The sequence below is a fragment of the Nelusetta ayraudi genome, unplaced genomic scaffold (assembly GCF_046127955.1).
Source record: "Nelusetta ayraudi isolate G7.1 ecotype Tasmania unplaced genomic scaffold, CSIRO-AGI_Nayr_v1 ptg000034l, whole genome shotgun sequence".
Taxonomy (NCBI): domain Eukaryota; kingdom Metazoa; phylum Chordata; class Actinopteri; order Tetraodontiformes; family Monacanthidae; genus Nelusetta; species Nelusetta ayraudi.
In genome coordinates this window covers 158,288-168,452 of record NW_027466084.1, presented here as the reverse complement: position 1 = coordinate 168,452, position 10,165 = coordinate 158,288, and the positions used below count along the sequence as shown (strand labels likewise).

Below are 10,165 nucleotides of genomic sequence, written 5' to 3'. Positions count from 1 at the left end.
CTTGTTTCAACAGAAACAATTTGGGGCAATGAGGGTAGTCAATAGGGGACGTGAGTGGCTATACTTGTGCCGACTTGCTCAGCCTCAGTGTGTTGCACACAGGCTTCCCCAAACTAAAACACATGTGATGGTGAAGACTTGTAAAACTTCGTTAGTTTCTTTTTTTTTTTAAAGGGGTTTTTTCTTGTTTGTTTGTGTGTGTGTGTGTGTGTGTGTGTGTGGAGGGGGGAGGGGGAGTGCATAATTCGGTATAAAGCTGGGCATACACAGTTCCTTGTCTTATTTGACTACACCTCCAGTCGTCTCTGTGTGTCCCTGCTTAGTTCTCAACAGGAAGAGACAGAAAGCAGGGCACTGACATGAAAAGCGACGTGAAAAAGAGGGAACAGTGGAGGAAGAAAAGGGAATATATCCTGGCTGCTGCAGGCAGTGTGGTGGGCTATGGCAATGTGTGGAGATTCCCCTACTTGTGCTACAAGAATGGTGGAGGTGAGTACACACATGACTTTTCTTTGTGAATCAGTTCGGGGATCTCTCCACATCACTTGCTTTTGAGGTCTAATTGTATGACAGCAGTCAACAGGACTTATAAAAGTGGGAATGTGGATATTGGTCAGTGATTGAAGAGCCAAAGACTACATGAGCTATTAGTCTCACAGATAGGTTTGATAATATTCTCCAAACACTTTGATCTGAATGAAGGCAGATTACTGTTAAAGCTTAAACAAATGAACACATGAAGTCACATATGATAATATTCTCCTCGTAATGTAAAATTGTAAAAACACTTTGATTTGAATGAAGGCAGATTTCTATTAAAGCTTAAACAAATAAGCACGTCTCTGAAGTCACCCTACTACTTTACAGTCACTCTGTCCATGTCATTGTAGTAACTCTTCTGAAAAGCCAAATATATTCAAGTAACCAAGAGAGAAGTTCAGTCTCAGATCACTCAACACTTTAGCCTCAGCTTTAATACCAAAAACACTACACATTTCTTTTTTTGTTTGATTTCATGGGTTGTATTCCATTTTATGTACAGTTTTATATGAAAAAAGTATCAATCTTTCCAAAGATCTGTCAACACCAGTTAAGAAAATTCAATATCTACTCTCAAGTTTCTATATTTACAAAGCCAAATGAACTCAATGTCCCTGACTGGGTGCCTGTTAAGCCTAAGTATGCCAAGAATATGAAAGTGCGCTTTCAGGGCATGTGTCTCCGCCAGATCATTTTCTTATGCATCAAATGCACTGTTTGTATTGGGCCGATGTTTGACGGTTCCAAAGCATCAGCAGTTTGCCTTATCTGTGCCAGGAATAAGCTAACACATACAGTACTCCTGCCCCTGAGATGTTTGTTCACGTCAGCCTCATTACTTAGGCATCAGGGAAACTGTTCATGTTAGTGCTTCACCATGTTTTTGGACATCTGAAGTGTGTTGTGTGCTGTTTTGCACTGATGCACACCTGTTTAAAGTATTAGTAATATTGTTTTTGATAATGTCAAATGTCAAATGTTATGTCCCACCAGTTCAGCTTCATTGTTTGTACCTCTGGTAAGCAAACTTTTTATGTCTTTGTCCAGGTTTGTTTCATCTGCTCATTTCTGAACAACCAGACTCTGACATCCAGTGGAGGCAATGTCTACCCAGACTGGGCTTATAGGTTAGGATGGGCTATGGCCTTGTCATCTGTGGTTCCAGTGCCCATCCATGCTGTCATCAGGCTTATTGTCACTAAGGGCCCCTTCAGACAAGTAAGGGCAAAACAACACCCTGCCAAGCATGTATGAAGTCTGCAGTACAAATGTGCAAGTATTCCACAAGGTACAAGTATGAATGTGTGTAAATAGATATATAATTTTCCTAATTGTGTGCAGCGTCTCCAGGCCCTGTGGTATCCTGCTCCTGATGTTGCGGATCACACCACTGACCCTCTAGGAGAGCCACCAGAATTGTAAACTTTTGTCAAACCATTTAACAACATTGTAGGACCTAGTATGAAATGTGTATGTTGCATATAACGCAGGTAACAACTCTCCTATTACTGTTATACTTCATGTTTTATATCATGTTTGTCCCACCCGTCTTTAGTAACATGCAAGTGATCATACATACCATTTTACTTTGGAGGAGATTACAGAAGTAACCAAAGGTTTAAAAAACAAAAGTTCTGAAATTTCTGTTGCAGAGAGAATTTCATTGTACTCTACCTGATAAAGTGTGGCTGCCCTAGAAGGGATGGTTTGCCACAAGATACTGGATAAGATATTCATGTAAAATGAAGATTGAGATTGACTGAGGATTCCTACTATGGAAACAAGCTCACCATCCTGAGAGTGTTTGCATTACTGAAACTGAAAATAAACACAAGACAAAAAACAGAAATCCAGGACAAATGCAAATACTTTGGAAGGACTTACGTCTATCTATTACCAAAATTCACAATAGAATCAACTGATTGGCTGAATTCAATGCTGGTGGCCATTTTTTTTTAATTGCGGTAAGATCTTTTGGTGACAACAAAAAATAGCCTTTGTGTATAACCTGATGTGTTTAAATGTTTTACTGAGACATTCATTAACGTCTTAATTAGGGTTACGGTTAGGGTTAGGGGAGGTCGAACCAATGCACAGTTTCTCGGACCAATGCCATGCTCCCGACTGAGACACCCATGGGCACACTGATGGGTGCAAGTGCCTTTGCAACAAGTTGGCGCTAGCCGGGCAAATGACAACTGCATTGGTCTTAAAATAGCAATTATTCATTAGGTGCGCTTGGCACTGCTTCTTGCCAGATACGGCCCTATGAGTTGCACTGGCTCTAGTTTATTTGTTGTATGTATGCACTTTTGCACTCTTGTGCCATCAGCATCTGACACCTTGTTGGCATCTCCCAAGCTTGTAATAAGCATTCAGACAGTTAGTTTCTGTTCCTACAAGGAAAAAGACTCTTGGCAACCGCAGAGCAAATATAATGAAAAATTGAAAGCCAAAACTAATATCTACAGGCTAAACTAGCTAGATGCTTGTCTGACTCCAGCTTTTTCTGAGTGATAAATGGTGTACTGCTAGTTCATAACAGAGAGGGACAGTAGGGGAACAATGAGATGAAGAGAAAAGTGGAAAAGAGGGAACAGTGGAGGAAGAAAAGGGAATATATCCTGGCTTCTGCAGGTAATATTGTGGGCTTGGGCAACGTATGGAGATTCCCCTACCTGTGCTACAAGAATGGAGGAGGTGAGTATTTAACATAACTAGACCTTCCACATCAATCACTTGGAGGATTGCTACATATCACATGCCTTTAATTTCTTGATTGCATTCACCAGAGTGGATGAATGATGAAAACAACTTATTTTTTTGTTAAAGAAGTTAATCAGTCATTAAAGATAGTAAGAGGCCCAAAGTTGTCTTTACATTGGCATGTTTTGATGGATTACAGTTGTGTAGATAATATTCTGTAGATACAATAATATTGTAAACTGATTAACTACTACTATTATTATTATTATTATTATTATTATTATTATTATTATTATTATTATTATTATTATTATTATACTGTCACTATTATTATTATTATTATTATTATTATTATTATTATTATTATTATGAGTATTACTATACATGTATATGTATGTATAGGTATTGAGACCTGCTAGAGTTGTTTTCTGTTATCTATTTGCTGTTATATAAACTTAATTTAGTATAGTATAGTATATATATAGTATTTTTATTTGAGTTTTGGGGTAGGTATATGTAAGTTTATACTTCTTCCTATCCCTTTTCGAACATGAACAATATTATTCTCTTGTATTTTTCATTGGTGTTTGCTTATTTATTCTTACCTTGCTATTTTATTTATATTTTTTATTTTCATTTTCTTTTGTGTGTTTTGGTTTTGTATCCTTTTTATTTCTCTTTCCTTTCTTACATGTTCGAAATAAATAGATGTTGTTGACCCATTGTGTCGCGGAACAGCGCGGCTCGGTGAGCCTGCTCCACTGCCACCAGATGCCGATTAGTAACGGGACATCACAACATTTTTTGGCCAGTGGAGCAGGGGCTATTGTGTCCTGTTAAATGTCAATTAAGTATTGTGTACTGTCTGCAAAATCCTTTGTGGATACACTGCTAAATTGTCACTGATAATGAGCACTATATCGTCACAAAGAACGGCGCAATGCATGGCTGTGGTCCATTCTTTGTGGATCTGGCCCTTCGTGATATTGTTGTGGAAAAGAGCGAAGATGCCGATGCAGGAATGCTGGGATAATAAGTAATTTAATGAACAAACAATAAAAAAAGGGATCGGAGCTCCGAGGCACAAAACACAGTAAATGGGAGTGCGAGTGCGAGGAGGGAAGGAGGAAGAAGGTCTCTTATACACTGGACTGGGAGGGGATAAGATAAGGGAAGAACAGGGAGGAGAACAGAGAGAAACAAACCAACGACTATACGATAGTTGACCGATTTCACAGCTCATATCCTGTACAAGGAGAGGATGAGCACATCAGTGGCAGGCCAGAAAACAAAGTGAAATACGATGCGTATATGTTAGCCTAGGATTCTAACAGCTTACACGTGCTACTAGTGATCATACAATATAAACCAAGATAAAGAATAACACAAGAATACTTTTCCATTACAATATCTAAGTAGAGAGGGGGCAACTTTATTTCAGAACTTGCGTGTTAAGTATATTAAATCATGTGTGTCTTTTATCATTTTTTTAGTTCAGTTAAGTTCTCATTCCAGGCAATATGATTTAGATGTTTCTTCTTTTTGTTTGTGTGTGTAGGTGTTTTCTTGCTGCCGTACTGTTTTTTTGCTATTCTATGTGGCCTGCCTCTCTTCCTACTGGAGACTGTGACTGGTCAATACACTCAGGAAGGACCCATCACATGCTGGAACAAACTCTGCCCACTGGCCCAAGGTGATCTCCTTGTGTTTTACCCAACATATCATGCAGTTAACACATGTCAGAATATTTGGGTCAATATTTTTATATTTATGATAGTTTGCTGACAGAGTAGTAACTGTGACAAGACTTTGACCTCCACATCCACAACCAAATGATTCAGCTGTGTTGTTGTTGGACCCAAAAGCAACATGGATAACAGGAATGACTGTCAAAAGTAAAAATGTAATTTCTGAAAATATTTAAAAAAAAAAGATTAGATTGAATGCGCCATTGTCAGATTGTCTGTATGTATTCCGTGGCAGTAGAGCAGAGGTGTTTTCTATAGCTGGAAAGTCGGCAATGAACAAATAATCCGAGTGCAAGTGCTGGAGAGTTATATAGAGATATAAAGTTATATAAGCTTATATTATCCATTCCCTTCTAGGTGCTGGTTATTCTACCCTCGTAATCCAGCTTTATTCCAGAATATACACCATGATCCTCGCCTGGGCCATCTTGTACCTCATCTACAGCTTCAGAGATCCTCTACCCTGGGCCACCTGTGACAATCCCTGGAACACAGGTTTTTTATTGATTTTAACTCAATGGCTTTATCAAATTAGTCTTGCTTTTTGGACACATGACACATAGAACATGTGACTGGGAGAACACAATGCCTGATGATTTGTCTTTCAATCAACAGAAAGATGTGTGGATCTTTCCTCTGCCAACCTGACAGCAGCATACGGAAGAAACCTGACGCTGAACATGACATCTGGAAACCTCACCAAGTCTTCAGTCTCTGAGTTCTGGGAGTAAGATTATATTGCCACATCCAATTGATCTTTTGTCACACGGTATATCATATATACATAGGGAAATGCTAGTGAGCAAAGTAAAACATTAAACTGTCTCCACACAGGAGAGGAGTCTTGTCAATGTCTGCAGGCATAGAGGAGGTGGGTTCAGTCAAGTGGGAGCTGCTGCTGTGTCTGCTAGCCTGCTGGGTGGCCTGTTACTTCTGCATCTGGAAAGGCGTTCGCTCCACAGGAAAGGTCTGTCATTGTTGTTGATAAATGCTGTAGTAAGCTTGCCAGGCCAGTAGTGGGCAATGTAGGCTGATTATCTGTCAGATGGAGAATGGGTGCTGATTTCATGATACAATATATCTTCATTGATTGCCATAATAATTGCCAATATTACCATGGATGGGTTACTCTTTCTTTGCAGAATATATTTTTTTATTATTTTAGCTTCCTGTTTCCTGTTTCTTGATTTTATCAATTTACCATTTCTCAACCTTTCATCCCTTTCACTTCAACTTTGCCAAACGTGTTTATATATATACAGAAACATGCAAGTTGGAAGTAGGAAGAATATGTAGAGTTAACGGCTATTTAGTTATTTATTATTTATGGGTCATTGGAATGTGGGACAGCTGACTGCCTCTTGAATAGCCCTCTTAATTCATAATACTCAAGATTTACCTTCTAAAATTCCAGGTGGTGTATTTTACTGCTGTCTTCCCTTACATAATGCTGAGCATCCTGCTGGTCAGAGGCTTGACGTTGCCAGGGGCCTGGCAGGGTGTGGCCTACTACCTCTATCCTGATTTTTCTCGCCTGGCAGATTCCCAGGTGAGAGGCATTAGTCATCCTAATCTACACTTGTACTGAGCTTGTTGATATTGGATATAATCATACAAACTAATCTAAAGAAAAGGCTGTAATAAAAACACTGTGTGACATTGGCCTCATTTCGCTTGGTTTTTGAATCAGGTTTGGATGGAGGCTTGTGCTCAGGTTCTCTTCTCGTATGGAGTTGCATCTGGAACTTTTATTACTTTTGGGAGCTACAACAAAGTCGAGAACAATTGTTGCAAGTAAGCCACCGGATCAGCAACCTAATAGAACTTAATTGGTGACAGGTGGCATGGCAGTCTTCACTGTTTTGTTTGATTTTATCTTCTCACTTTTCTAACTTTGAACAGTTCTCTATTGTATTTTTTACTTTGGTTGATTTGGTTGGTCTAAGTCAAGACAGTCAACTCAAAATTGAAGAGATATTTCACCCAAAATTTCACTCTTTTTCTTACAGGATTCTTTGGGCCTGATATACTAAAGTTTTGCGCTTGGAGAAACTGATACAAACCTTATTACACACTCTAATTAATGACAAAGCTGATCTTCTGTCTTCTGCTCCTTTAATTTAATGATTTTGGTAGAGCAGTCTAAAATGCAAAACCTGTTTTTGTGCTAGATTTACACAGTCAAAGAAACAATTTCAGTATAAATGAAAACCTGACTTACTAAACTGCCATTATATTTTTTTGTATGCATGTGTGTGTGCAGAGACAGCCTGTGGTTGTGTGTTCTCAACAGCTGCACCAGCTTTGTTGCTGGATTTGCAGTCTTCTCAGCTCTGGGTTTTATGTCCTACAAACAAGGAGTTCCAATGGACATGGTGGTTGAATCAGGTACAGTTGGGTCAAAATTTGGTTTAGTTAATAATTATTTTGGACAAAGCTTGAAGTAATATTGATGCCATAATCATGGAAGACAGAAGTAGAAAAAGCGAAAATCTCTTTTGTCCACCAGGTCCAGGTTTGGCCTTTATAGCTTTTCCTCAGGCTATCGCCATGATGCCATTTCCTCAGCTGTGGGCTGTTTGCTTCTTCCTTATGCTCATCTTGCTGGGACTGGACACAGTGGTAAGGATATCATTCCCTGATAAAGTCAGAAAGAGCACTCACTGATGGTAGTGGCTAGGTTAGAGACACCCTCAGCCTGGTGTCTGGTCTACTTCTCTGAAACCACTTCCTTCTAACCTCCAGAACTGTTCCTTCCAATTCTATATGCTATAACTATAAATCGTGGTAGGCTTTGGTTTTGAAAAGTTTATTTAGGACCTTTGATCATCTTTATGCATTTAGAACGTTTTAGGTATTATTTTAAATAATTTGCCTCGTTTCTTTTCACAAAACTGTATTTTACAGTACTTTTCAGAGGGATCACTTGACATCTCCAAATGATAATGGGTTGATTTTGCAACTTTAGTTAGATATCAATCTTACTCAAATCCTGAATCACAGTTACAGAAAATACAATTTAACTGTTTAGACTGTTTCGGTGTCTGCTCACTCTACCTGTGTACTTTAGTTTGCAGGTCTGGAAGCCATAACATCCTGTGTGACTGACGTGTTCCCACGACACATGCGAAGACCTTGGCGCAGAGAAATCTTTCTCATCTTTTTCTGCTCCTTCATTTTCATCATACAGATCACCCTCACCACTGAGGTACTGAGGGCGGTCTAGCTACTTATCAGTCCACTCCGCGGTGGGCCGGATACTATAAATATATACCAGACATCTGTAAACATACCAGGCATACTAAACATAGAAAATAATTTTGAATATGTAAAAAATATTCTCCAAAGTCTGTTCTCTTAATGTGTTATTATGTGTATTATGGTAGTCTTTATCTAATCATATTTCATCTAGTTCATGTTAAGTTCTATGAAATTTGCCTGAGGCCTTCAGATAGCCAATCAGACCTTGAGTCTGCGACATCAAGGCCAGCTAGAAGTTCTTATGCTCAACTTGTGGTGTCTTCTGGTGCTATATTGATGGTATTATGAGGTGTATTGACTTTGGTAGGACTAAGTAGGACGTCACTAAAGGGCAACGCTAAAATGCACGACCCGCCACTGTGTAACAAACGTTACAGAGGGAGAACTTTTTTTTTAAGGCCTGTCCTTTGTCTTTCAGGGAGGAGTCTACCAGTTCCAGCTGCTTGACTACTATAGCTGCAGTGGAACATGCATGATGTTTGTCTGCATTGTCCAGTGTGTAGCTGTTGGCTGGGCTTTTGGTAGGTGGCTTCAGAATATTTTCTCTTTTGCACTGAAGTTTGTCAGATTTGATGTAATATGGGCAAATAGACATTTATTCTGTACGTGATGGTCCAGGCACTTTATTGTCTTGCCAACACTGACTCACCCCAAATTAACAGAAATCCATGCACAGAAAATCAGTATTTGATTATCCCAGGATTAATCGTCACTTTAGGTCAATAAATTCAAGTGGGATCTATGTAATAACTGATCGTCCACAAGTCATGACTGAATAAGAAAGTTTAGAAGCTGTTTGTTGAAGAGCATGGCCACGTAAAAAATGACAAACAATGGAAAGTAACGCAACATAGAGTACGGCAAAGAGACAGTAGCCAGATCCCCTTGTCCTTGCTTTGCTTAGATTTTTGACTCTGCATCTACAAAAAGGTGTTTCTGTCCATCTTAAATGATTCTACATACTATCATCATGGTGCAGGAGCTGATCAGATGTGTAATGAGGTGGAAGATAAAACAGGACAGAGACCATGGCTCCTTTATAGGTTGTGCTGGCGCTACTTCACCCCCATCATCTGCGTTGTGAGTAGTAAGAAACTATCAAGTGTTAAAGGGAGTATAAGTGAAATTCAGAAAACAGTTGTGGAGGGATGGAATTGGAACTAGACGGCTTAATTGCTGAAGTAAGTTTTTTTGTTTTTTTTTTGTGATTGTCGTGATTTGTTACATGAACTAAAGTTTAGTCAAAGTCAAATATATGTACCTTGATTGGGTCTTAGGTTAGGTTTATAACTTCATAACACCCCCAGTTTAGCTCCTTGTTTGTCCCTCCAGTAAACAAACTTTTTATGTCTTTATCCAGGTTTGCTTTATCTGCTCATTTCTGGACAACCAGACTCTGACATCCAGTGGAGGGTATGTCTACCCAGACTGGGCTTACAGGCTAGGATGGGCTATGGCCTTGTCATCTGTGGTTCCAGTGCCCATCTATGCTGTCATCAGGCTCTGTCTCACTGAGGGCACCTTCAGACAGGTGTGCGCAAGATACCCCCAACTACAACAGAAATTGTGATTTTTCTTCGGTCTTAGCATGCTAAAAGATAGACCAACTTATTTGTTGCACTCACAATACAATAAATGCGAAGTGAAAACTTACTTTGTTCTAACGTTCTTTTCCCAGCGTCTGTCGGCCCTGTGGCATCCTTCTGCTGATCCTGCACCTTATTGACCCTTTCGGGAATCAACCAGAGCTTAATAAAATTTAAATTCACTGCCTCACATCATCATACTCTTCGAGGGATGTATTTATCACACACAAAATAGGTTGTAGCTTATCTCTCCCCTGATATATGTTTTGGAATATCGTGTTTTACCCAAAATGTATTTGAAGACACGTTTACTGAGTAATGGGC

General features: G+C 39.3%; 1 protein-coding gene and 1 long non-coding RNA gene across 2 annotated transcripts; both read left to right on the top strand.

Moving 5' to 3' along the window:
* Nucleotides 1-303: 303 nt before the first annotated feature.
* Nucleotides 304-3,370, top strand: LOC142892211 (uncharacterized). The gene is made up of 3 exons (XR_012927390.1): nt 304-489; nt 1,588-1,758; nt 1,882-3,370. It is a non-coding gene; the product is annotated as an uncharacterized LOC142892211 (long non-coding RNA).
* A 2,241-nt stretch (nt 3,371-5,611) lies between these two features.
* LOC142892524 (sodium- and chloride-dependent betaine transporter-like) lies at nt 5,612-9,167 on the top strand. The gene is made up of 9 exons (XM_076032737.1): nt 5,612-5,721; nt 5,829-5,961; nt 6,409-6,543; nt 6,685-6,788; nt 7,258-7,382; nt 7,504-7,616; nt 8,065-8,202; nt 8,674-8,776; nt 9,160-9,167. Exons 1-9 carry the CDS (start codon nt 5,675-5,677, stop codon nt 9,165-9,167), a joined length of 906 nt encoding a protein of 301 aa, XP_075888852.1. The 5' UTR covers nt 5,612-5,674.
* The last annotated feature ends 998 nt before the right edge of the window (nt 9,168-10,165 follow it).

Bases quoted from the DNA above. Each gene is read 5' to 3' on its own strand.
- LOC142892524 (XM_076032737.1), top strand. From the start codon at position 5,675: ATGACATCTGGAAACCTCACCAAGTCTTCAGTCTCTGAGTTCTGGGA. The intron at 5,722-5,828 runs GTAAGATTATAT...GTCTCCACACAG, and splicing joins TCAGTCTCTGAGTTCTGGGA to GAGAGGAGTCTTGTCAATGT. The intron at 7,383-7,503 runs GTACAGTTGGGT...TTTGTCCACCAG, and splicing joins GGACATGGTGGTTGAATCAG to GTCCAGGTTTGGCCTTTATA.